Genomic DNA, 27,363 nt, shown 5'->3' with positions numbered 1-27,363 from the left:
TACCTTCCAGTCTCTAATTATTAGAAATTACCCCTTGGTCCAAGGTTATTCTTATTACTGTCACTTTTGAGGAGCAGCTAATAGTAGTGTCTGGAGGACCAAGGTGACTCAGCACATTCCAATAAGCTGAAGGACCAGGTTTTTTCTCTTGAACTTCCAAACCATCTGCTTCCTTAACAACCAGGAACCCAACAAACAAACAGTGCTAGACAAAGCCTACCTGTGTCTGGGCCTAAAGCAGCCTGGCCATGCACACTGGGAGTGGCGTGTGTCAGAAGGTACAATCAAATTCTGGTTGCACAACAACAGAGCTTGACACTCCTTGACCTAGGTGAAATTGATTCACCAGCATCCACACCAGGACAGTGCTGTTCACAGGTATCAATATGGTAAGATATCTCTACTGGTCCTATTAACCCCCCCCCCCCCCGGCTATTTTATTCCAACCCAGCCAAATTCTCTGACTCCTAGTCTTTAAAAATAAACTTTGTCCTCAAGGTTACACCAGTAGGGCAATAGTTATATTTGCGTGCATGAACTACTGAGGGCAGCTGTGAACTCATTTGCATAGATTCAATTTCAAGAAGGCTGAATCTGCTCCACAAAAGAAGCGGTTTAGCAAGAGTGGCAACAGCTGAGTTGACCTGCATTGGTTTGAACTGCCCGTGTCCAACTAAATTTTACTGGGGGGGGGGGGCGCGGGTGCTATTTCCCTGGGATTCATTACCAGAACTATTATTTGACTAACACTGAGAATATAAGATGTGACTCATTACATATTAAAGGTGGTGGTATTTTTCAAATATTAAATATTTGATATCAAATAAAAATATTAAAATATTAAAAGTTGACAGGTACCACATTCAAATGTTAAGAAGCCATATATCTGACAGTCAGTTTGACAGTAGCCCACAGCATTGAGACATTTTCTATACCAGTGCCAGCACTATTTATTTATTTAGAAAATTTAGAGCTTCAATACAAGAGCACCCTCAGATTATTCCATTAATTGTCCAAATCCACAAGCCCTTGGTCTCTGGGGACAAACATGTTAGTAGTGGGGAACTGATCAACATGACAAGTGGTCAACATGACATACAAGGCCAAGTTCATTGGTCCTTTTGATGGAAAGTAGATGTCTTTCATGCTTCAGATCTTTCTTCTGGGCTCGTGTAAGATGAGTGAGGGAGTGACAACACTTTTTAACCAGTCCATTTGATGGAAATCAGAGGTCTCCTCACACACTGGGTACTTTTTATGCCAACTGCACTATAAGTCAGTCTGCAAATAGGACACAACTGGGGAATCCAATCAGCAGGGTATCCAATAGGGTGTAACTGGGGCATCCAATCAACAGCAGCTAGTTCCTGGCTCAGTACCACAAAGTTTTTTTGAGCTGGGCATCAAAGCACTGCTTTTTTCCTGTCCTGTGAGTCCTGACTGAGTCACTTGTGCTCTGGGTCAAGGTGGCGATGATGCTCCCGGGGCAATGTGCCACGCCGACGCCGGCACAAACAAGATCGTGTTCCACGCCTCTTCCATAAGGCATGCATCTTCCAGGCCTCAGACAAACTCTCTACCTAGACAGGAACAGAAACAAATATATTATACCCAATACTGAATACTTTGGAACCAAGCCCTAGCAAGCAAATCGCAGTGTCTAGATAGGTCTATCACAGAAGAGTTAGGGAAAGTATAAGGGCAGGCAGAAGGAAATGAAGAGGGTCTGTTCTCTTTCTTCACAGGGGCTTTGAAGCCAACTCCTACTGACCTGACAGGAGCTTAGTAGTCTTCAGTGCAATTCTATAGTGTTGGGATAGAGTACTTTTTATTTTAACCTTCCTCCAAGCCTACATAGTTCCCTTCCATTTTATTTTCACAACAACCCAGTGATGTAGACTGACCCAACGTAATCTAATGATCTTCATGGCTGAGTAGAGATTTGAACCTGGATCTAGCACTCTAGCTAGAGTATTACGGTAAATCATACTGATTTACCTTAATACTCCTACACTGAAACTAGTATAAACTGTATAGTAGAGAGTTGAATACATAATAATTATATAGCCACAGTGCATTGGTCCTTTGGTTGGGAAATAGATGTCTTTCGTGCCTCACATTTTTCTTCTGGGTTCATGTAGGATGGATGTGGGAGTGTCACAGTTGACAGCACTTTTAGTTAAGTTGCATGCCTTTCCCAATGTTCTATTATATAGTCTGAAAATTTTAAATTAAGAGGATTTATTTTATTACTCTAAAATTTGGCACTGAGAACCCAAATTGTATGTTACAAGCTGGCCAAATGTCAGACAAATCAGATGAAAGATGGTTGAGTTATGATAATTTAAAAGATCCACTTAAAATTCCAGATTATTCCAGAAGCCGTTATTTTTGTGAAAATCCCCAAATAGGTTTTTAAAGTAAAGAGGTTTATAGTAAATAAATAATTCAAGTACAGGCAAGCTGAGCCATGCTCTGTATAGCTCTGTGAGCTGGTCCCCACCATGTTGAGAGCCCTGGATGCAGAAGCCAACCTGCACACACTCTTGCCTGGCACATACAGACATGGCATGGTGGTGGCATGGTGGATGCAGGAACTGCCATAGCCTGGATATAATTCATCCCCTTTATAAACCAGCACAGTTGGGCTGGAAGGCTGGCAAGACACTAGAGTTCTGTGGGGTGCCGGGGTGGGGGGGGGGGGAGGAGACTGATATAGGCTACTCTGAGCTTCTTCAAGAATGGGTGGAATAAAAATATAATACACACAGAGCGAGATTCTCTTCCACTGAATGTACCAGGTAGCTGATGACCAAGCAGAGCAGGAGACCATCTGCAACAGTAGCTGCTCTAGGCCAGATCTAATCTGTGATCTTTAAAATGGAACATAGGCTTGGAGGCAGCTCCAAAAAAGGTACTGGAGGTCTCTGAGCAGACTTTTCTTTTTCTCCCTCCTAGTTTGATCAGCTATGGTGCAGCTCTGTTGTCAAGCTAGAGATGGGCAGAGTGATCTCAGCTTAACTGTGGGATGTTGATGTCGGAAGCAGCAACGTGGAGTATACAAAGATAAAGTGAAGAAGATCCACCAGGGGGCAGCAACGATTAGTTACTTAGGAGGGTGAGAACAGTACCTCTCTTCCTTTTAGTGTCCCTTCCTTGTCTTGTCTCCTGATTGGTACTCATAGGGCAATATCTTGCTTCTTCTCAGTACTCTCTTTCTTTCTCTCTCTCTTAGGTAGATGGCTAAACACTGTCTCTATATCTCCTCTTCACTATCTAAGCATGTAAGTTCCTAAATAAACTTTTCTTTACACTTAAGCAGTAATGTGTGGCTATTGCTCTGTAAGGCACTCTGCCAACAGTTGAAGTGCTACAGACTTAGTGGGGGAATCCATCATGATTTGGGAATTGGTTGCTGGCACTGGACAACCTTTGGCCAGCTGATCTACTTCCAGGAGGTTTGTGTGCCAAGAGTGTTTCCTCATAATAAATGTGGTAGTGGTTAGGAGGCTCCAGAGCATAGCATCATTCTGTCTGTCCTAGAACTTCCCTCTGTCTGACAAGCCAACAGACCACAACTGCCTCCCCCTCTTCCAATAGGCTCCCATAGCCACCAAGAATATCAGGGCACTTCCAGAGTCTTGCAAATTATATCCAGGTTTCCATGAAATGGGAGGAGGAGAGAAAGCTTTTCTAACAGTCCTGTCTTAATCCAGCCTTGGTGCCATAGAGTTTGGTCTGATCTTCCAGCCTCCAAAGGCTCTGTGTAGCTTAGTTATGGGGCTGCAGCGATTGGAGTCTCCAACACAAGACCCTGTTTATCATGTATCAGCACCTGTGAAGCATGGTGGCAAAAGGTGCAAATGGCTGATGAATTCCGTAATCTTGCTAATTTTCTATCCTGTTACTGTCCCTACTGTTCTTGATGGCACAAATACATTTGAATTCATGGGAACTCAATAAAATAGCAAAACTGAGCTGCATTTTGGCTATAGTGCTGAATAATTAGGAAGCTGGTAACTTCATATTTGAGCCCCTCGTATCTTATTTAAACATGCTTTTATGGTGCTTAATTTTCTTGTTCTATCAATATATGATGCATAAACACACATACGTCAGAGGATATAAATGCTATTTCTCCATTTCCTGCTTGCCCTATTTGCACAATTCACTAATTAATTTGACCAGATACAAAAGGTAATATCCTCTGTTTCCTTTGGTTTGATGGTTTTTGCTAAGACTGGTAGTATCTCTCACTGGAATCATCTGGTCCTTTCTATTCTCCTTCTCCAGGGTGGTCAGCTCACTTGGCGACAGCAGAGCTAGACGGAGCTCACTTACAACTCCCTCTGCCACATCACGCACTGGACTTCCAAGCACAGCCTGCAAGAAGTGAACACAGGGTAAAATGATGAATCCATGAACTGGCGTGGCTAGCCAATTCTTGGCAAGAGTTATTCTAACCTTGACAGAGTAGAAGAAGTGAGAAAAAAAGGAAGGAAATTAGATTCATTTCCAGGGAATAGGTGACTAATAGTGCAGTCCTATGCAGAGTTACTCTGGTCTAAGCGCATTAAAACTGCATAGGATTGCATTGTAAATCATGGGAGATGTAGGGTGTCAGAGAAGGGGATTTGGAGCCAGAATTCCGGAGATCTAATCCTGCTCTTCTCCTAAGCAATCATGTGCTCTTCCTGGATGAAAATGGGAAAAACTCATTAATGTTGCAGTGGCTCTAGTAAGTGTTCTCCATGTGGCTCTTTCTTCTCAACTAATCTGAAACTACTCTGTAAACATCTTTCTGTTGCACTCCTGCTCACTGCTTGTAACGGTTATTATGAACTTGACTCACTAGCTTTAAAACACTGCCAGTCGGCTATACTGGCTTATTTAAATGCAAGGATTCCATCTTGGAACCAAGGCCTGGTGGCAGTCATCTGAAAGACATGAATGAGACACAGTTGGAGTCCCGATAGCGATCCTGTGAAAATCATTGTAAATAACTGTAAATAAATATCTGTTGCTTATGGGATCTTGACTCTCGCTTCTAAATTCCTTTACCTACCCATTACAATACTCTTAAGACTGAAAAATAAATTATGTATTCAAGAAAAGAAGAAAATCCCACCTTTGTCCAACAAACTTTAATCATTTAGTATAAATGATGAACTTTAATCATTTAGTATAAATGTTTTTATACATTAATAATAAATAATTTCTAGGCATATTAATTTTAAAAGTAGACCAATCAAGTAGAATCCTAAATTCCTGCTGTATTTCACACACACACGCCCCCCCCCCCCCACACACAATGAACTACTTACAGATCCAACATGAGCCCATTCCTGAACAGCATGAATCAGCTCCACTTCATCAATAGCCAGGCAGTCACTCCGCAAGATAGTTTGCATTGCCAATTCAGACAGTTCCAGGAAGCCACATGTATGCACTACCTCCTGAGGAAAAAGATGTGACTCATCTGAGGGGTAGAGGGCTCCCTTTCCATAAGAAGTGATGGCTGCTTTGGCCTACTGTGCGCATGAGAGAACCAAGCAAATTCCTATCTTGCACTTACCCGGATACAGTTCTCAATGAATGCCAGGCAATGCATCTGTAGATCCACCTGCCCATATGCTACAGCAGCCTGTCATAAAGAAAGCGGAAACAAGAATTGACAAAGGCTGAGTATGAAAACGTAGCAGGGTCTGTGTATGAAGACAGAGCAGGGTCACATGAACAAGAAGAAACTGACTGAATACAGAAGAGGAGGAACAGGAATGGATTATGGGCTCAGATTGGCAGAGCTCACTGTAGCTTGTTTTGCACCTCATCATCTAAGTGGAACAATCCCAAGAAATGCCATCAAAGTTCTTCCATGGGTCTGCTTGGGAAGGAAAACTTATACAAAAAGCAGTGAATTCTTTTCCAGGATCTGATAGAAGGATGTGTGTCCTGAACAGGGAAGGTCATTCCATAAAGACCCATTTTCACAAGTCTTTAAAATAGCACATACTCATGGTAGGCTGCCAGCTTCCTCATGCGATTTTGACACCATCTGTTTACAAAAGGAAGGCAGGTGCAGCCACGAAAGTGCCATCATCATTGCCTGCCTCCATTTTGTAAACTGAGTTTTATTTTAAAGATGTGTGAAAATGGCCCAGATCTGGCAAATTCAGGCCTCTATACAAGACAGGCAGCTCAAGCAGAAGAGCTGAGGCTGCAGCCAATTCATATGGCCATTGGGCACATAGCTGGGTGCCCTTTTTAATCCTTCCTAGATAACACCATTCTCACAGTAAACCAACAGCCTACATTGTTTACCAAACATGATTTTGCATTCATTCATCTGGAGGAGGTCTTCTTATGATGTAGCCTGGTGGGGAGGGGGAACGTTGGCCATAGGGACTGAGATAAGGAAAATTGTGCCGATGTGGACAGGACCTGCAAAAATGCATGCCACCCCATCCACAGAGCATGGAAAGGCACTTTGACTGGTCCTTCCAACAAGATCCAGGTTTGGGAAAGATTGCAGCAAAGCAGGAGAAAACATAGAAGCTATACAGAATAAGGACGACGCTGTGTGGATGCTCCCCCAAACAATGCAGATGGAAGGAACTGAAGGCAGAGAAAAATATTTATGTCTGAATGGAACATGCCCCAAACAATTTTGTAAACATGAAAAAAACCGAAAGTCTATTGGTTCTGGAGAAAACTGGAACTGTGATAGACAAGCCACTGGAAGAAAGAATCCAGCTAGCCCTGCTCCTTGTTCAGATTAGCAGAAGGTAGGTAACCTGATAAAATGATGAGATTATCCTATCGTACTGAATTTACTATCTTACTGAATTTACAGTCAAGTTGGAAAATAAATGATAAAGGAGTGGCCCATTCCTCCTTTTCAAATCTTGTTCGTAGATGATGTGGGAGTTCTAATCCTCATTTAGTGATTCTAAATTATGAGATATGTGACTCGTTCCCTCAATCTCTTTCATAATAGCTAGTAAAATACAAAACATGATCTGATGTCATCACATTGAACATTGCCTGGCCTGTGCATCATGTCATTAGTTGTGAGGGCAAGGCAACCCACAACATGATCCCATCGCTTTTAGACACTGTGTTCAACTTGACAGTATAAGAAATACTGTGGCGGGGGTTGGGGAGTAAACCATCCCATGTCTCTAGGTTGACTCTCTGTATAGAAAAGGCTGATAATGATTCCTGATTAATTAACAAAATTAAAAGGTGTAAAGTTATGCAAGTGTTTTAAAAAACAGGCTCAGGTCTCAAATTAATGTTATTTGGGGCAGGGTTACTTTTTAAAAAAACATGAACATTAGTATGCCTGAAAGGCTGTCTAAAGACAGAACATACAGATATCCTCCAAAGTAACCAAACATGGCATCTGTGATATCTTCGAGAGCAGCAGAAGCACCTGTGTGTGTGTTTGTGTGTGTGTGAGAGAGAGAGGGTGGGGGGGTAACTACTTGATGGCTTACATCCCTATATGAAGCGCTAGTGTTTTGCTTTACTACTTCCCAGGGGGATAAAACCACTAACTGTTCTATGAGACACATCCGAGGCTCAGTATGTACAAGCTGCAGATGAGAGTTAAGGGGGAGGAAGAAACAAACAGTTTCTATTGTAGAGTGCATATATGAAAACAATATATTTGTGGCAAGCCACACTGTCCTCACGGTTGTTCTCAGGATACACCAGTTTAACCACACAGCCAAGCATGTATCTCATAACTGATTATTCCAATAACGGCAAACAAATAACCACAGTAAACAGTGACATCTAGTCAACCTACCAGACAACCCAGTCAACCAATAATACAGAAGTATTACTGTTATTTCCACCAATATCAGGCCCAGTAAAAGTGAGATTATACTATGGAACATGACTTTCAGGCAGCTCAGCCTGCACAAATTCCCAAAGGGATTCTGAGACATGGATATCATCATTGCATTTAGTACATACCCAGCAGGGAATCTCATTTCTCCTTCAAGGACAGTTCTCCATATTGCATGGGAACTTGCAGGAACTCTAGCAGACAGGTGTGAAATGATTCTTCCCCAAGAGGGCAAACACTGTACACTTTAGAGAGAGATCAACTAATCTAGATTTTTATTCTTCACCAAATTAAATAGTGTGACTTGTTTGTGAATTTTAATAAGAAAATTGACTGTATGGTGAAGAAACCTAAGCACAGGACCAAGGCCTAAAGCTGTATGCACAGTGCTGGAAGAGCAGCATGGAAGCAGGTATCAAAGAGGTACAGATGGAGGAAGCTTGCACCAGGGTGTAAGTGTAATTTGTAGAGCAGTGTCCTGAAAGATGGCATGATGGGGCACAAGTCTCTTGTCCTGCTTTCTCAGGGTAATATAACTGAGCCTCTCCGTTCCCAATCTATGACAATCGCTGTAGCCAATGCACAAATCAAGTGGTCTGGGGCAGTCTCTGCCTAGGGCTGGGGAAGGTCTGGGTGTCAGGGCCAATGACGTGCTCTTTGTGAACACAGTGTGCGTAATTCAGTGTGGAGAAAGAGAGAACAGGACATATTATCCAGCATGTGTCCTGCCCTCCCTCCAATCCAATAAGCTTCCTTCCTTACCACAGTCTTTGATAGCTGCAGTTGCCAATTTGTGGGGAAAGGGATAGGAGAGATTTTAGGATCCTATTATGATCTCTGTGACAGCAAAGGCAGGAAGAAACACAGAGCAGAGGAATCCTCTATTTTCCTGAGGTAATTGTTTGGAAACATATGTGATTCCATGGTGGGCAGAATCAAAGCAACTAGGCAAGATAGGAGAGATCTAGAACGGGCTCTCCAGACTTGAACTAGAGCATCTTGTTTTTCATCTCTGGAGACTGCTGCTTTTCTTCCATTTGGTAAAATACATTTTCCTCTCTAGCTAGCTAGCTCCATCCATGATTGTATGGGAGAAGGATGACCTGAGACAGACATGGGGGAATTTGGCACCTATCATGTTTAAGACAGTCTCTGGTGAATTGGGTTGACCCTGGGCGTAAAGGTCATTACAACACTAAGAGAGTTTTCTCTCTTGGCTCTACCTTGTTCTTTTTGTAGCAAAACAGGAAGAGGGAGGGAGAATCTGTGAACCCACAATTCTGTTTGTAACTACAGCTTTTACTCCCTAGGCCATAAGAGCTCATTTTAATGTCCACCTACTCACTGATAACAGATTGGGGATAAAGCATGGAGCCAATCTGACAGTTGTGTAAAACAATTGCAACGGCTGCATATGTCACTGTAGGTATTGATTAGTTATTTTTGATGTTTCTGAATTCCTGTTGATAATGTAGTCTGATGAAAAAATTAATACAATACCAGTACCCTGTGCTTATTTTGATCACTTTACGGACAAAAACTTTGAATAACTTTGAAATCCAAGTCTTTTGGCTAGTTCTGTTAAGAATGATCTATTGTATAGATAAAATCTCCATGCAACTCTATTAGTCCAGATACCCATAAGAAAGAGGAAATACGTGAAATTGTAGTTTGTTTATTTTTTTAATTATTAACTCTGGAATTTAATTACTGTGTTTATGATTTGCACTTTGCCAACTGGACTATAGGTCAGCTTGGAGGGATTAAAACATTATGAATAATTATGGGGCCACTGCAGGCCTGTATACCACCACCACCACTGCTTCCTGCTATGATATCGCTTCCCTCAGGGTATGACTACATGATATGCGTGACACAGTATACTGTGGCTGCAGTGCAGAACTGCATTAAAACAAAAATAAATTGAAATACATTCACTGACTGCAGCATGGGTCTGGCTTCATAGGCCCTCATGCTGAATTAGGCCCCCTGAATTTTGTCCTCCCATACTCTGCACCCCAAGCAGCCCTGTGTCTAAATCCCCAGATAGTCCATCATTCCAGGTGCACATTAGGGACTTTCAAATACTCAAAATTCCCCAGAGTATTCTGGAAATCATCATCATCATAGGTCAATGACTCTATTAGGTAAAGGTAAGAACATGCAGGTGTGCATCTAGCAAATAAGCACCAGACCCTGGTCAAATCTCCAGTACCCTATCAGATCACTAGTTATTGGCTCAATGACGAAAACAAGATCTAGCATATGCCTTTTTCATAGGAATGAAAATCTGGCATGTCCCATGGTTATCATAGTAGCTATGATAGTAGGGCTGAGAATCAGCACTCTGCTGGTTTGAATCCCACTTCTGCCATGAGTTCAGCAGGTGGCCTTGGGTAAGCCACTCCTCTCATCCCCAGCTGTATCATGGGGATAATGACCCTGACTTTGTTCATACTCTGTGGTATATAAGTGCAGTTGTTGTTAAGTCCTGAACTTGACCAGACAATGCCTGATGGACTGCACAATATGTGTGTGACTGTTTTAATGGATTTTATTGATTGAAGATGTAATTATGCTACTATTGTATTTTGTGATCTGCTCTGAGCCCACTTGCAGGGAGAGTGGAATATAAATTTAATAAAATAAAAATACAGAAATAAAAGGATACCTTAACATGCCCTTACCTGGATAGCCTAGGTGAGCCTGATCTCATCAGATCTCAGAAGCTAAGCAGGGTCAGCCTTGGTCAGTAATTGGATGGGAGACCTCCAATGAAGACCAGGGTTGCAGAGACAAGCAATGGCAAACCACCGCTGTTAGTCTCTTGCCACGAAAACTCCACCAGGGGTCACCATAAGTCAGCTATAACTTCAGGGCACTCTCCACCACCACACTTTGACATGAATGCTAAAGTCCCTTAGGAAATCATCCTTCGGATTTTCAACACCATGTCCAAGATCACATCCATCAACTCAGTTAGAATCTTTTCCACATGACTTCAATGCTGTTGGGAAGCAATTCCCCTCCACCCCACACTTCCTCACAGCATCATGGTGCATTTGTGCACCTGCCATGCTTTCCCTGGCTTGTCTCCAATTTTTCCCAAACCTGCTTTGCTCCAATGTTTTGGGAAAGATCACAGCAAAACCCAGATGGCTGCCATGTGGGTGCAAAAGTTCAAATTTTCCTGGTCCCACCCCACATAGCAGCCATTTATACTGCCCCATCTTCCACAGCAGCCATTCTTCCCTGCTATGGAGGATCTTTTTCTTTTTCGCTTTAGTCTGCAATTGAATATTGCTATATCATTATAATATTACAACAGTCTGTGTATCAGGTACTCTGAATTCCCAGCTTTCATACATATATTTAGATTGTCGTAGACAGCATGACATCATGGCATCTGCTCTGTTGTCCCCTCACCCACCAGCACCATTTTCTCTCTCTTGCTCCATTGAGCAAGTGCAGGGGGATGGAGCATGGGGTTGGGAGATGGGCAACTGATAATGCTATACACAGATCGTTAGAATGGTATAATGATCTTCAACTGCTATTTTAAAAAAACCTCTGCAAAGTCCCTGGTGGTGCAGGAATGTGTGTGATCACTGTCAGGGGACCTGGGCAGGGAAACTACAGCAAAACCAGCCATTTGGAAGCCCCACTGCCACTGTGCTCTATCAGCAGTGGCAGCAAGGAGAAAACCACACAAGCTTGCCAGTGTGTGTAAATCACTTAAGAGACTCACTAGCAAGGTAGACCGATATTAAACAAGCAGGGCCCTAGCCTGTCTCTGGGACTAAACAGAAGGTATATTCAAAACTGACCTCTGTCCACACTAGGACTTGGCTGATGGAGGTCTTTAACATACAGGTGATTTACTCCTCTCTTTTTGCAAGTTTGCTCCTCATGGATTGGATTGATTTTAGCCACGTATCTTTCCACACACCACTTTAAATTAGGGTTCCCAGATCCCTATATCCTCCCAGCGGGGGGTGGGGGTGGGGGGCATATTTACTGGGATTCTTCTCTTCATGCGTGCGCAAAATAAATTGGGCAACATCTTGCCCGCCTGTAACATACCATGTCACAGTATCATAGCATGACCATGTTACATAGCATCATAGCATTAACACCATGCATGCAAGAAACAGGGTCTCAGCAGAGAAATCAACCTCCCACAGAAACCAGTGACCCAAACAGAGCACTTTGTGCATGAGGATGTCATCATTTATGCCATGCTCTCAACATGAGAAGGCACCACTGCAGCAGTTTATCTTTCAGAGATCCTTTCAGCAGTGGCTAAAGGCTAACAAGAGTAAGTCTCTTTGATACTCAAGTAAGCAAATATAAGCCAATACACCTGGTGTGTGGATCAGAGAGTCTTCAAAACACTTGGATCCTTTGGAAGATAATATCAGACACACTATAGTGTGTGCTGGAGCAGCACTGCATGGTTGGATACACAACACGGAGTTTATAGCTCAGTGCTTTCTTTAGCCATGAATGCAGCTATAGCTGCACAGAACAAAAGGCTGGCTGCTCCCCAAGACAAAGTCAGCACAAGATCTTTTGTTACAGCAAATGTTCACGTCCTCCAATCCCATATATGATGTAAGGGTAGAAGATTTGTTGCTTTGTGACATGTGGAGACCCTGTAAATATCTAGAGACTGCATCCTACCCACTGACCAAAAGAAATTGATCCAAGCAGAATCAGAGTGCGGCAAAAGAAATCAAATACACAGTTTTATTTATTTGATCAAAAGCTTTGAGTGTTTTTCAGTAGCTGCCAAAGTCCCGAAGACTGCCTACTCCTGAATTTCTGCTACTGAATTTGGCTTCTGTGTAGCAGCTGGTGTGAAATCAGCTGGTGGAACTCTCTGTCAGCCTTGAAGTGGCAGGTGTCTGCCAAACAAAGGCCACAGTACAATGGGAGGCCTTGATAAGGTCCCATACTAAGATCTCCTACAGGGGGGGAGGATTGGATTCAAAGAATGTGGCTTCTCCGTTGCGCTGCAAGGGACAGCACAGTCTATATAGTGAATGAAAGAGAATGCAGGAATCATGCATATGATATGCGTCTGTTTTGTCTGCTCTTTGCCAGTGAGCTTATGTGCTAGATAAGCCATTTAATAAGAATCACCATTTCTTCCCTCCACATGCAGTCTATCCACACTTCCAGATCCTCTGCCTCTAACCAGAGAATTAAAAAGACGTACCCACCCACCCACACAGCTGTGATAAAACAGTGAGGAACAGTGATAAAACGGAGGAGGTACCTAGGCAAATTTAGTATTTTGAACTCATTATGTTTTTTTTCTTTCCATGCTGTCTCCCAAACCCAAAAGATTCTAGGTCCCATATTTATTTTAACTAGCAAACTTGCACATGCTAGCTATTTCTACCACCTGCCACCAATGTTGGTACCTGGTTACATGAAGGTATTCTCTCTCAATGTAGGCAACTGTTTACAAGGCTGCAAAATGTTTCCTCGCTTTTTGCTCAGCATCCATATTGTAGTGTGAGGTTTCCTGCTAAATACACTTTTCAATTTTTATATCTTCAGCTCTTCAAATAATCCCTTGTCCTTCATCCGTCAGTCACATGTTTTAACAAGAAGGGGAAAGAATATCTTCAATGAATAGTACTGGTGGTGGCATTTAGCTGGGTCATCATCTGCCTCTGCTCTTCAATTAATCAAAGGCTGTGGGGGCTGGCAGATTGTGTAGTGATAAGAGCTGTACAACTCACCTGCAAGGCATCACAGGCCTGTTCCACACTCAATGAGTCTTTGATGAATTCAACACATAGCTGAAATAAAAGAGGTTGAGAAGGTTGAGAGACTGAGACTGCTGAAGACAAACTCCTGCACACTCTTGCAGCTCTGGCAACCAGTGTACAGCCTCAGGTCTGTTGAGTTTCCTGACCCGATGTCTCTCCCAAGTTGAATGCGCAACTCAAATTCCTGCTTGGAAATCTGATTTCTAAACTTGGCCTGTGCTCCAGTCTGACCTTCAGTGAGATTTTCTAAACAATGATACTGCCAGGTTAAGACTGTTTTGCATGTTACTGTATAACAAATTGACCCCCCCCCACAAAGCCTCTTCCTCTGCCTCACAAAATCCAGTAGACATCCACATCACTACCACCTTCTCTAGATGTCATGTTTGAATACTGATAATACTTTACCAAGACTGACTTGCTTGGATGGTTTTTTTCCCATGTAGGGAGAGAAGGGGCAGGGCTTGTTCCTTAGCTTCTGGTGAGTGGAGAAGTAAAGATCTAGCAAGAGAGTACAGTTTCTCTGCTGCATGTTGCATGGAGTGGAATGTGTGGTTTACTCAGAAGGGTTGTGGGAAGGTCATGGCAAATGGAGCTGCAGGGGAGGGGGGATATTAATAGCTCTCTTCGTTTCCAAGAAAAATCAGCAGACACTCTTCATTCTGGAAAAGGGGGTTGCAGGGAATCACAGTTATGCTATATTTATGCCTCCTGCTCGAATATTTTGCAACTGGATAACTGGATTCTCTCCAACTGAACAAATGCAGAGAAGCCAAAGTTCAGTTCTCAAAATCCCACTGTGGGGCCTAAGCAGTTTCAAGAAACTAATTGAATGGTAGAGATCTATCCTGGTGGCTGCTTTGTCTAACAACCCTAAATGATGGTCAGGAACTCTCAAGATGACGGAGAGTTCCATCCTGACCATCAAGATGAGAGAGAAATGAGATTTCAGAAGAAGCCTACCTAATGACTAATGGTTTGCAAATCACAGATGATATATAAACAAAAAACCCAACTTTAAAAATATTAATAAGTAAATACTAGAATAGAGATTGCAACAAAGACAAAAACAATAGTTCTTCAGTGAGCAAAACTGACATGAGAGGAATATGGAAAGGTCAGGCACTCCAGAGCAATATCCTCCCTCTGACAAAAGGTAAAGTTCTCACTTCTGACAAAATAACCCCTCCAATACTTACAATTGAACACTGATTTACAAATGGATCAGATCTCATGCTGGGTTCTGCAAAATGTCTGATATATACTAGTCTCACACACACCTACACTGGAGCCTAGGTGTTAGTGTGGATGGAAAACTGATTGCTGACTGCATGGTGGAGAGTGCCCTCAAGTCATAACTGACTTACGACAACCTCGGGCAAGGTTTTCAGGGCAAGAGACTAACAGAGGTAGTTTGCAATTGCTTGCCTCTGCAACCCTGATCTTCACTGGAGGTCCCTCATCCAGTTACTATCCAAGGCTGACACTGCTTAACCTCTAAGATCTGCTGAGATCAGGCTCACGTGGGCTAGCCAGGTCAGGGCTGCAGACTGCATAGCAAGAGGATAAATGTAGTTTGTTTTTAAAGGGAAAACCCCTTTAAAAGGGTTTCAGCCAAAACCCTCTCTAAATGAAATCCTGCTTTCTTAATAAGGTAGACTTGTGATTATTCATTATCAATAATGCAATCTTTTGGGACAATTTAAAGATTCAGAGATATAAAATCCAGATGCAAGCTGAAAAATAATTAAGAAATATTTTATTTCCCAGGACAAGGAGGTGGATACAAAGTGTTTGCCTATGCCTCCCTCTCAGTTACAGCTCTATTGAACATGTGTTGTTTTCCTACTGAACTGCACAAAAAATAAGTCCTCCTAACACCCGTGTTGTTGGTTAATTGATAGATACACACAGGAACAGGTTGTTTCCTGAAACATGAAGAATAAGACCACAGAAATGTGGCTTTTAGCTCTGGTCTGCAAGAAGATGGCCATCATAACTGATATTATAGTGACCAAGATGGAGAGAAGTTTAGGGTGTTATGACCCACTTTCTTTTCCAGTTAGATTTTTCCTTTAACCCTCTTCTTACACCCTCTGGGTAGATTGCTGCCACCAGGAATTATATTCCAAAATAGTTAATTTAAATTTCCCCTTTAATAACGTGCCCAAGCATCAAGGCCCTACATGGGAATATGTGGCCCTGAGGAAAGGAATGGGATGTATAGGAATAACACAAAAAATAACAAAATAAACTTTTATTTTTACAAGAAGCATATTGGTTTCATACTATTTCTTAAGCTTGATGGTTTCAAAGGTAGTTATCAGTTCTTAAAGTTTTTTACATAGGCTCACTCACACAGATATATATAAACTTTCTCTAAGGTGGATACACAGGTTGCCTGCTTTAGACGGAATGAATGTTCTCTCACAGACACACAAAGTTCAGGCTTCCACGCAGGTTGCCTGCCTTGCCCAGACTGCATGTTCTCTCTCTGCTCAGTAACTAAAAACTGCAATTCACTCCGTCCACACTCTCAGTCATCAACCAATCATTTCACTCACTCATCCCTCTCTTTCACCCCCCACTCTTCACCTGTACCACACTAAGCATTTAAAGACACACAAATACTTAAAATCATTACAAAGGACATCAAGAATATTCCTAAATTTACACTCTCCTGACTAATGACATTGTGCACCTGTCCCCCTTTTTGTTTGATCTGCCTGAGCATGTTTTGATTTGTCTTATATAAGTTCTTAGCTTTGCCAATTACACAACTTAAAGAGAAGGAACCAAGAGGATAGCCAATGGATTTGTTCTCTGGAGGCACAGCAGTTCACTAGACAACTTTCATTCAACTTTGTAACTGGAAATTTGAGAATGCAGTCAGCAAAAGGTAGAGATTTTAGATTTGAGAAGCAAATGTACAAAGCAAGCCAGCAATTTAAGGAAATGTCTGCAATGGAGGCTTATATACGTTCAGAGCAGAAGCATGGATTCAGGACACTTGTCACAAAAACACAGAAACATTGGGCTGGAGAGACCTCAAAGGTTATCTAGTCTAACCACCTGCACAATGCAGAAAATTCACAGCTCCTCCGCTCCCCCGGTGACCTATGCTCAATGACCTGATGAAGGCAAAAAAACTCTAGGATCACTGGCCAAACTGGCCTGGATGAAAATTCCTTCCTGACCCCTAAGTGCTGATCAGCATTACTCTGGGCATATAAGAAAGGCTACGAGATCCAAGCATCAGATCATTTCTTTCTGCCCTCCCTTCTCACAACCTGCATAAATTCATCAGCATTGCTGACAGATGCTAGCTAGTCTCTATTTAGAAGCCTCCAATGAAGAAGAGCCTACTACCTCCTGAGGAAGTCTGTTCCGCTGAGGTCCTTTCATTCGTACTACAAGTCTCACCTATCCTATAATTATGCATTTGATTTTTTCAACCTAAATGCAGAACTTTACATTTATCTCTGTTAAAATTCGTTTTGGTAGTTTTCGCTCAGTTTTCTAGCCTGTTAAGATCAGAGTGAACCTTCATGCTAACTTCTACAGTGTTAACTATCTCTTCCAATTTAGTATCATCTGCTAATTTAATGAGTATCCCCTCTATTCCTTCATTCAAGTCATCCAAACATGGCCACCACTTGTATATAGCCTGCACTGATATCTTGCGGGGGAAGGGGGTGAGAGGGGGCAAGCTATCTATAGATTATATTTTTCCTGAGGATGCTCCCAAGTTGGGTTAGGCTTGCCAACTATAGGTTGGGAAATTCCTAGAGATTTATGGGTGGGTGGTGGGGTTTGGGGAGGGAAGGCTCCACCTTCCAAAGCAGCCATTTTCTCCAGGGGAACTGATCTCTGTAGTATGGAAATAGGTTAATTCTGGGAGATCTCCAGGACCTACCTGGAGGCTGGCAACCCTCTGCTGGGTGGAAAGGCATATTTGGAAGTTTCATGCTTCACAGACATTCACAGACCCAATTCAGTTAAGGACTGTAGCATGTGGAGAAAGGAGGCTTAGACCTTCCCCCCATTGCTGATTTCCCCGCATTATGATTTCAAACAGCCCAGGCGATTGCTATTTGCTCTACTGTGGAAATGTTTTTTTTTTAAATTTTTTTATTGGATTAGATTATAATATCATTCAGTACATTCATTACCCCCTTGTAAGTCTATTTCTAACCCCCTCCCTTTCCTCCCCCCTTTTTAGTTGACTTCCAACAGTTTTCCAACCCTTAGTCTATTTTATTACTTAATTACTTAATATCTCATATACCCTGTTAAACACACACTTAATACTCTTTTCTCTAAGCTTATTAAATCTCTACTAAAAATATCTCTATATCTCTATGGTACAAGTTTCCCTTTAAATACCTCAGGTAAACCATATATTTTACCTAAAATAATGCTAGCATAATCATATATATTAGCAATCAAGATATTAAAAATATAACATTGCATCCATTTTACTTTCCGATTATCTAAACTCTTTACTTTCCACAATCCTCCTGATTCTAATATTAACTTAAACTCTAATATTCTATTACACACCCATCTTTTACTTTTTCTTGTTCTGAGCTTATTTTAAGTCTATAAGGTAACTGTTATACTCAAATATCTATTATATACTCTTTACTTAAACTATATATTGTACATAATATCTAGCTAGCTTAATCTTATATATCTTATGTATCCATAGTAAAACATCTATTATTTAATACTCTATAATTTTTACTTTTATCATAACCCCAATAGTAGCTTAGATTTCTATAATTATATTCCCCCTTTCCCGGTAAAGTCACTTCTCTCTTCCTCTTCTATTACATTTCAATAACTCTCGAACTGCCACAGTTCCCCTTTCACGTCCCATTTTTTTTCTAGATATTGTTTCAATTTCTCCCAATCTGCATTAAATTGTCCTGGATCAAGATCTTTAAGTTTTCTTGTCATTTTGTCCATCTCAGCCATGTACAGCAATTTATAAATCTACTGTGGAAATGTAATGTGTAGCTCATCAGTATACATGCAGCCCCTAATTATCCAAGAGGCAGCATGGTGTAGTGGTTAACACTTAGGCTTAAGATCTGGGAGACTCAGGTTCGAATCCTCACTTTGCCTTGGAAGCTTGGCGGGTGACCTTGGGTCAGTCATCTTTCAGTCGGACCTACGTCACAGTGTTGTGAGAATAAACTGGAGGGGGTGGGGATGTTGGAAGCCAGTTTGGGTTCCCATTGAGGAGAAAAGTGTGGTACAAATGAAGTAAATAAACCAATAAACAGCTGGCAATTCACATGAAAGCTGTGCAAACTAAGATGTACAAACTACGCTAAAGAAAATGGAGGAGAGGGTACTACTTCTTCCCACACTACAGATGTGGCACTAAATGACTGACTGAGAACTTGCAATGTTTGAGTACAAGGATGCCTCTACAGAAAGGATTTGTCACTTCATTAAATTGTTCCTTTTCCCTTTCAAGTAAGCTACCGAGGATCTTGAACCAGGGGCCTAGACACTGGTACTTTGCTTTCCATAGAGTACAGAATAATGATTTCTAGAGGGCTGAGGATTAAAATAAGGCATGTTTGAGGATGATCCAGAATTTGGAGCCACATGAGCTTCAGTGATTAATAACATTAATCAGATTAATCTGCCATGGAGGTTGGGCAGATTTGATGTATCCATACAAAGAATTATGTGTGGTGAATGGCAAATTAAGTTTCATAGTATTGACAAAAGGTTGAAGAAAATATAGAAGGAACCAAAAGCATTTAAAATCAAGGAATTTAGGGAACACATGGGAGACTATGAACGGAACTACAGGTGACAAAAGGCACAGATTGGACACTTGTCAGCTTCCCTCAAGTTTTGATGGGAAATGTAGGCAGCTTGGTGGAATGTTGGACAAGTGACAGTTGAAAAGTCCATTGGACAGCAGTCAGAGAGCCAAGCTGCAAGACTAGGATGCCTACATTTCCCATCAAAACTTGAGGGAAGCTGACAAGTGTCCAATCTGTGCCTTTTGTCACTTGTAGTTTCGCTCTAGGAGAGTAATATAGATTTATCCATGGATTGTCATGGAGTGAAATCTCTCTCTGAAAGACTGGCCACTATTTATCTACAAACAAATATAAACAAGTAGCAGACCTACAAGGTCTTGCAGGGGGCATCTCATATTCCCCTCCCGCATCATGTCCTCTTTCCCTTCCCTGCCCCCCATAGCCTCTCCCACTTTCTTGCTTCCTTTCCCCCTTCCCACCCACCTTTGTCTGTCCCAATTTTCATCTTTCCCCCTTCTACTCCAGACAGACTTTCCCCTATGCCCCAGTTGCATGGTGGCATCTGAATTAGGCCCAGTTGCATGGTGGGGAACCTGAAAGGATTTGTGTGGGGTACTTCACTTTCCCCTGTATCCCCTTCCCCACACTATTTCTTTCCCTCTTCCTGGCAGTCCCCATATGCTTACCTTTCCCTATATCCTTCTCTCCTTCAACCCACTAAAAACTTACCTTTTATTTGTCCCCAATCTTCATCTATATTTATTAATTTACTTCATTTATATACTGCTTTTCTCCACAATGGGAACACAAAGCAGCTTACATATATCATGCTTCTTGCCTCCAAATTAACCTCACAACAACCCTGAAAGACAGTGTGTGACTGGATCAAAGTCACTCAGTGAGCTTCCACAGCAGAGTGGTGATTTGAATTTGAGTCTTCCACATCCTACTATGAATCTCTAACCACTACACTACACTTTTTGGGGGGGAGGGGCTGCTGTTGAGCAGTAGCCAGCAACCAAGCCTCGGTGTTTCATGCTAGTCATGTAGTATCAAGTCTCCCAGTGGTTGCTTCTGGGCTTGGTCCCAATGAACAGCCCTAGAAAGGGCCCTGCCTTTTCCTGACAGCAATCAAGCCTTGAATGGTTGCCTAGCAACAGCCACTGAAGGCATCTGGTTAAAGCTACAGAAGCTCCTTTAATCATTTTGGGGTTTTTTTAACCCCCCCCCTTTTTTTTTTTAGCTTTCAGATTTTTCGGCAAACCTGGGGTATTTTGGGCATGTAGGAAGATCTGTCTTGTCAGTTCATGGTTCCAATCTCCAGATTTAAGTATCCACAGATCAGGGTCACTTCACTATTAGTATATAAAATTTAAGTGAGTTTGTGAGGCCAAGCTTGGTGCTGGCTTGAAGAACCAAGGATGAGAGTCTGGACTGGAAGGCTGCTCCCCAGTAAGGAAGTGGCAGCTCATTCTTGGAAAACGATACTGTCCTACACTGCTTCATTTTGTGGAATTTCTACAGAATTTCACTCAGCCTTCCATCTTCTACTTACAGTCTCTAATTTCAGAGCTATAATTAGTTTCCTAGTAATAACTAAACCGTCAGCCTACTAGGAGCAAACAGGTGTGTGGGAGGAGCAGTGGAGGAGGGGTTTTCCCATATAGAATAGATGAACACTGCCCTGATTACCATTATTTTTTTAAAAAAGATAAACTGCACTAGGGGGAGGGGCTTACTGTCCCTCTACAGAGGATAATCCTGTTAACTGTGATTTGTAATAAGCCAAAATTAGCTTTTGCTAAATCAGCCTACTTCTTATTCACTGTGCAGTACAAATGGAAAGAGAAAGTGAACTTTCTAACAAACTCTCCATTCTGCTCACTCATTGTAGTCTCAATGAGGGGAGAGCTCAACCGATGTTTCTTCTTGTGATGGGAATCTCTAAGTAGCTAAGGGTTAATGCTGAATAGATCAAAATTTCAGCCAAACTAGACTTTGGGAGATGAGGGATACTGAAGTATTGTAGTAACTAAATAAGAGACACATATTCTGTGAGTAAGTATATTTAGGATCCAACTACTAATTACTGATAAGCATGTGGAACAATATACTTACAGCAAAGCTGCTTTGTGAGGAGGCAATTTGCAGAGAAGTAGTGCTGGGTGAAAGGAGTGCATAACCCTTCCAATTCCTTCTCTCTACTCCCCCAAAATGTTCCAGAGGTGCATTTCCCTCTGCAACAATAAATTCCTGATTCTAATGTCTGTTTTGCAAATCATTAAATGTAGGCACTTTTCATCATTTAGCATAATCCTGCTTACTTTGTCCCAAATGTAAGTCTCTACTATTTATAGTCTTAAGAATTATTTTGCAAGAAGCAATATTGTGTCAGCGGGAAGAGATATGGAAAACTGATGGAAGTGGGGGTGGGATATGAGCGTCACTGAGATCCAGTGGATCAAATGTTAGGCTTGCATCCAAGAGGTCTGGCTTCAAATCCTACCTCAACCATTAACTCACTGTGTAGCCTTGGAAAAGTCACTTTCAGACACAGCTGTGCTGTCTCTTAAAACACAAGTAGCAACAGACTTACAAGAAGGAGGCAAGAATAAATAGGGGAAAGACTGCAAAACATTTTGCAGAGTCAAAATAGTACTGAAATGATTAAACATTGTAAGAGGCCATGACAACAGAACAGATAGGGGTTGTGTTCTAACGAGGATGCCTTCCAATAAGACGCATCTTGTTTCAGCTTGGAAGAGGTGCTTCTGAAGTGCACCAAGGGTAAATCAAGTTGGGTCCTGTGAGGACACTGTCAGGAATCATAATCATAATGTCATCTGTTACAGGGCAAAACTGACTTTACAGAGTCAGGCCTTGTTAGAGAATGCCAAGAAAATAGGGACATGGAAGTAGAAACTGCTCTTCTAGTTCCACGCTAAAGAGCACGGAGCATCTAGATTCTGGCTGTGTTCATATCCCCTCCCACCACTCCAGCTGTGCTGCTTTCAGGGCTACCTGGTGCTCAGGCTAAATTCTATCCCGGGACTTCAACAATCCACCCACAACTCCAGTCAGGGTTTTTTTAAAAACAGAGCAAGAAGCCAAGTTTTTGTCCTGATGAACAGTCACCATCAGCATCATTTGATTTAATGACATTAAAGGTCATACAAGTTATGTTTTAAATTGATATTTTTTAACATGGAGGAAAGACCATAAAATACTGTTTTCTGGAGAACAGTTTATTTGAAACAAATGACATTCACCTCTTCCCCTCATAACTATGAGAGTTACTAGATTTTTGATTCACAAATAAATGAGTGAAATAAATTTTGTTAGGTTACTTCCACCTCCTGCTTTGTTTATAGTGCAAAAATTTCAACCAAGTTGCAAAATACTTCTATAAGAATCCACTGAGTGACTAGGAACACAATACCTACACACGCTGCTCAGTTGCATCATATTTATTCTTCTTTCTGCTTCACTCTGGACCCTCTCCCCTTACACATCACAGATTTGTGATACTTCACAATTCCAAATTATAGATAAGGTTGCCAACTCTGGCTGGGAAATTTCTGGAAATGTGGAGGTGGTACCTGGGGACAGCAGAGCATGGGAACAAGAAGGAGCTCAGCAGGGATGTGATGCCATAGAGTTTACTCTCTAAAGCTGTCAGTTCCTCCACGGGAACTGAACTCTGTAGTCTGGAAATCAGTTGTAATTTTGAGAACTGCAGCCTACACCTGGAGGTTGGAAACTCTACCTATGGTGCCCCTGTTCTAACTAATCATGTCCCTCAACCCCCAAAGCTGCTGCCTTCCATTTATCTACTCCTCAATTACTTCCACACACAGTTCAGCAGATTCTCTTCAACTCCAACTTGCCTCCCCTCCCCTCAATCACACCACTGGTAAAAGTCAGGTTAAGGTAAGTATGCAATCCTAAAACAGTTTTTAATCTTGTATTTTCTTTATATTTCTTTTTGCAGATGTAGAGATGTATAGAAGGTCAATAAAGCCTTTGTTCAAATCACAAATGTGGCTGTATTTGAAATTCATGAAGGAGGTGGAGCTCGACGGAGAGCTACACCAACTGGAAATTGTTTGATATAGTGATTTATGTAAGTACATGGGGTAAGATTCTTTAATAGTACATTGATTCTCTGACTGTACATTAATTGTACATGGTTGTTTTTAATATGTGTAATTTCTTTTAGTGATTGTCGTGGTCTAAATGAGCTTTTGAGAAAGTGTTTAACACGAAATGGGATTATAATGCTGGCACACACCCGTCAAGCTCCACCCCCTTCGTGAATTTCAAATACAGCCATATTCGTGATTTGAACGAGCTTTATTGACTTTCTATACATCTTGGCCAGAAGGTGCACTTGCCGGCCTTCCTGTAGATACTCTACAACAGAAGCACTTTTCTGCATCTGCAAAAAGAAATATAAAGAAAATACAAGATTAAAAACTGTTTTAGGATTGCAAACTTACCTTACCTAACCTTTACCAATGGTGTGATTGATGGTTGGACCTCTTTTGTATATATTTATTGTATGTAGAATGTACTGATTGTATTTATTGAATTTTTGTATAACCGAGCACTTCTTGCACTTTATATAAAAATTGCTAAAATGCATATGTTATACATATTGTAGTCCCTCCGATAGGCAGTGCCTTTCCCTTTTGGCCTATTTTCGGAGGAGTCCCTTATCTTGGCTCTCTCCCCTCCCCTCAGGCAGCTGTTCCAAATGTTTTGACCCCAATTACACATCCAGTTACCCCCAGCCCTGGTCCATGAATTCACTGGGCATTCTGGAATGGAATACATTATTGTAGTGTGAATTTCCCCCCTTCATCTTCCACCCAATGTTTAGTACCTTGGATCTCAAACTATAAGTCGTCTCTCTCCCACCCCCAGTGTTATAAAGAACACTTGCATGAAGTTGCAGTTTGCCCTATGGCACAAAGGGACAGGATCCTAGGTCAGGCACATTCCTCTTTCCTAATGCTAGCCAAAACCTAGAGGGATTGACACTGGCAGAGTGAAAGCATTTGCCAACAAAGCTTTCATTAATCATGAACACAAGTCAGTAGTCTGAAGAATATCAGCGGCAGCAAATTGGACAAGGACACCAGGAAGAGTCCCAGTGGGCCAATGGCCCAGAGGGCCACCCTCCTACTGAGGCCACCCCAACCCATAGAGGGGTGGGCATGAGTCAGAGGTGCAGGGAAGGAGGGCTCAGTGTTGGACACACCCTCCTGGTCCACTGTCATGCTGCTAAATATTATTCCAGAAAACATGACGTGCCTGGCTTAGCTTTGTCATAGTAAGAGACAAGCCAGGTCTACCTGACTGCCTGGGTTGGCCAGGCACCTCCTGCTTGGGGTTGGCTGGGCAGAAGGGCATGGCAGGCATGGGGCAGGCCTTTTCCAGGGCCATTTCCTCCCTACAATCTACTGATGATCATAGTTCATAACAGATCATCATACTTCAATCCACAAGGTAAGAACTGCATCATATTCCTCTTCAGTCACTTATAGACTGTGAGCCTGTGGGTAGGGAATCATCATTTTGAAATTTGCCACATAATTTTTTTTGCCACTCTGTAAATAAAAATTAAGATGACAGTAACATGGAATTGGGGGAGGGTGACTGCTTCCCACTGCCTCATTGACAAAACTTGATTAGAGGAGAAAAATGCTCAAGACCAGTTGCTGCTTCATTCTAATGAGATTTCCCTGTGTGTGATTTTAGGAGAGATCCTACATTAGCAGCTCTCAACCTTTAGCAACCTAAGGAACCCCATTCTGATTAATTTTTAAAATGTTTTATAATATGCCTTGAGTGCCAGAAAGGGGGACAGGGTAAGTAGATAAATACTAAATAAATAATCTTTGGACACCTAAGCTCTCCCCTCCTGCATCACTAGCACACACTATACACTGGACAGCCCCGTTCCAAAAGTTGTATGGCAAAGCCACATATGATCTGCAGAAGGTTTCATCTTCTCATATCCTCAAAATAATGTACAGAGACTTTTAGGAGCTACATTTTAAAATGTTTTTCCTGGCCTATAAAGTGAGGTCTTAGATAGCAATCAATTCTATAGGGCCACAACTCAAAAGGCTTTGAAGGAACTTCAAATCTGCCTCACCCTTTAATTAGAAAGGACTGTGCACCAGAGACAAAAGGAATTTCCTTACTGATTAAAGAAGCGAGATATGGGAAGGTGCTAGGGAAAACTTTCAAAGCTTCTCATCAAAATAGAAAAAGACTAGTGTCTCATGAAATCTAAACTTCTGGTATTAATTTGAAAACAACCATTGATTATTATTGTCAGTTGATGCACAGTGGTGCCTGTCTCTATGCTGAAATTCTTTGCATTGGAAAATAGAAGTCAGCTTTAAAGACTGTATCTCTTTGGTGCTCCTCAATCAATTAAAAGTTCCTACAGGAGAGCTATGGGTTCCCAGTGCCCTGAGGTGGTCAGTCACTGCTGCTCATGATCGTCTAGACTACAGAGCTCCTGCTCTTCAAAAGAGGGATTCGCTGATTTCGTCTCCTTCCCCTGTCCCTTTTCCTAAAAAACTGAGAAGACTCTATTTTCACATCAACAAGATGGCACAAGAAGTTTGCTCTCAGTCTTTACAGACCCCCTGAAGTACTTTGTGGACCACCAAGGTCCTTGAACTCCAGTTTGAGAAACATTGTCCTATTTTGTACTTCTAAAAAGGTACCTGGATTAGAAGCCCAAACCACAGATCTTTTCCTCACATCTATGTGCAAGGATTTGCACCCGATCACCTGCAGAAAAGACAGTTGATACTGCTGGGGGGAGGTTGCTCAGAAAATAGAATAAGTATGGTCAAATCTCAGGAAACAATGCACAAGAGAAATGTACATTGACAGCAACACAAGCATCATGGGTTTTTGAAGGACAATCCAAAGGAATAATGGGGTTAGATCACAACCAACATTTCACCGCCTTGTGCAACTCTTCAGTCACTGCCATTAACAAGGCCAGTATTTTGGCAAAATTAAACCCTTGCAGCAACTGTTCCTTTTGCGTGATACCCAAAATTCCAGATTATCTGTTTGAACAATAATTTGCTAATGATTCTTCTATTGCAGAGTCTCTAGAATTAAATCCTACAGCTCTGATTTGCCTAACATTTTTCAAAATGTAATCAAGGTCATAGCAGTTGTTAACAAAGGCACCTTGATGTTCTAAAGGCCTCATCAGGCCTCATCCCTATGTCCCCCACCTCTAGGAAACATTGAGCGGTTGAAGTTGCAATCTATAGAGTGAACCTATGGTTCACTTAAGACAATATTTCATGCAATGTCTAGTAGCAATATCCTCTAGAATAATAGGATACTGCATTGTATCAGGCACTTGATATTTGGAAAACACCTATTATGTTTACTTGGGAGCAGGGCTTTTTTTCAGCAGGAACGCAGTGGAACGGAGTTCCGGAACCTCTTGAAAATGGTCACATGGCTGGTGGCCCTGCCCCCAGATCTCCAGACAGAGGGGAGTTTAGAGTGCCCTCCACACCGAGGGCAATCTCAACTCCCCTCTGTCTGGAGATCAGGGGGCGGGGCCACCAGTCATGTAACCATTTTCTCCAAGGGCAACCCACTGAGTTCCACCACCTCTTTTCCCAGAAAAAAAGCCCTGCTTGGGAGTGTCCGTACTTGAACTTCTTTGTTCAACTATATGTTATACCGCTGAGCCACGTACTTACTGGATTGCAAATTATCATACAGAAAAACTCTTTTGTTCTGTTTTTACACATTTTTCCAGTGGTCCAGATATGGGTGGCTAGCATGGTTTATAACTGCCGTGCCATGGTAACTTTATCTGGTTTATGGCCTAATAGGCATTTAAATATGTACAAATCTGGATTATTTAAGTATAAATTGA

General features: G+C 41.9%; 1 protein-coding gene across 2 annotated transcripts in view; it reads right to left on the bottom strand.

Moving 5' to 3' along the window:
* Nucleotides 1-898: 898 nt before the first annotated feature.
* BTBD19 (BTB domain containing 19) overlaps nt 899-27,363 on the bottom strand; it is a 67,382-nt gene continuing 40,917 nt past the window's right edge. Inside the window, exons 4-8 of one of the 2 annotated variants that reach the window (XM_054981976.1) lie at nt 13,609-13,668; nt 5,576-5,644; nt 5,325-5,456; nt 4,258-4,383; nt 899-1,580 (exon numbers count right to left, since the gene is read on the bottom strand). In XM_054981976.1, the coding sequence (XP_054837951.1) occupies nt 1,446-1,580; nt 4,258-4,383; nt 5,325-5,456; nt 5,576-5,644; nt 13,609-13,668 (522 nt within the window). In that variant the 3' untranslated portion in view covers nt 899-1,445. The remainder of the gene's footprint in view (nt 1,581-4,257; nt 4,384-5,324; nt 5,457-5,575; nt 5,645-13,608; nt 13,669-27,363) is intronic. The other variant, XM_054981977.1, reaches the window with a different exon arrangement.

This window comes from Eublepharis macularius, chromosome 5 (genome assembly GCF_028583425.1).
Source record: "Eublepharis macularius isolate TG4126 chromosome 5, MPM_Emac_v1.0, whole genome shotgun sequence".
NCBI lineage: Eukaryota > Metazoa > Chordata > Lepidosauria > Squamata > Eublepharidae > Eublepharis > Eublepharis macularius.
The sequence above is the reverse complement of the archived record's forward strand: the minus strand, read 5'-3'. Positions and strand labels throughout refer to the sequence as shown.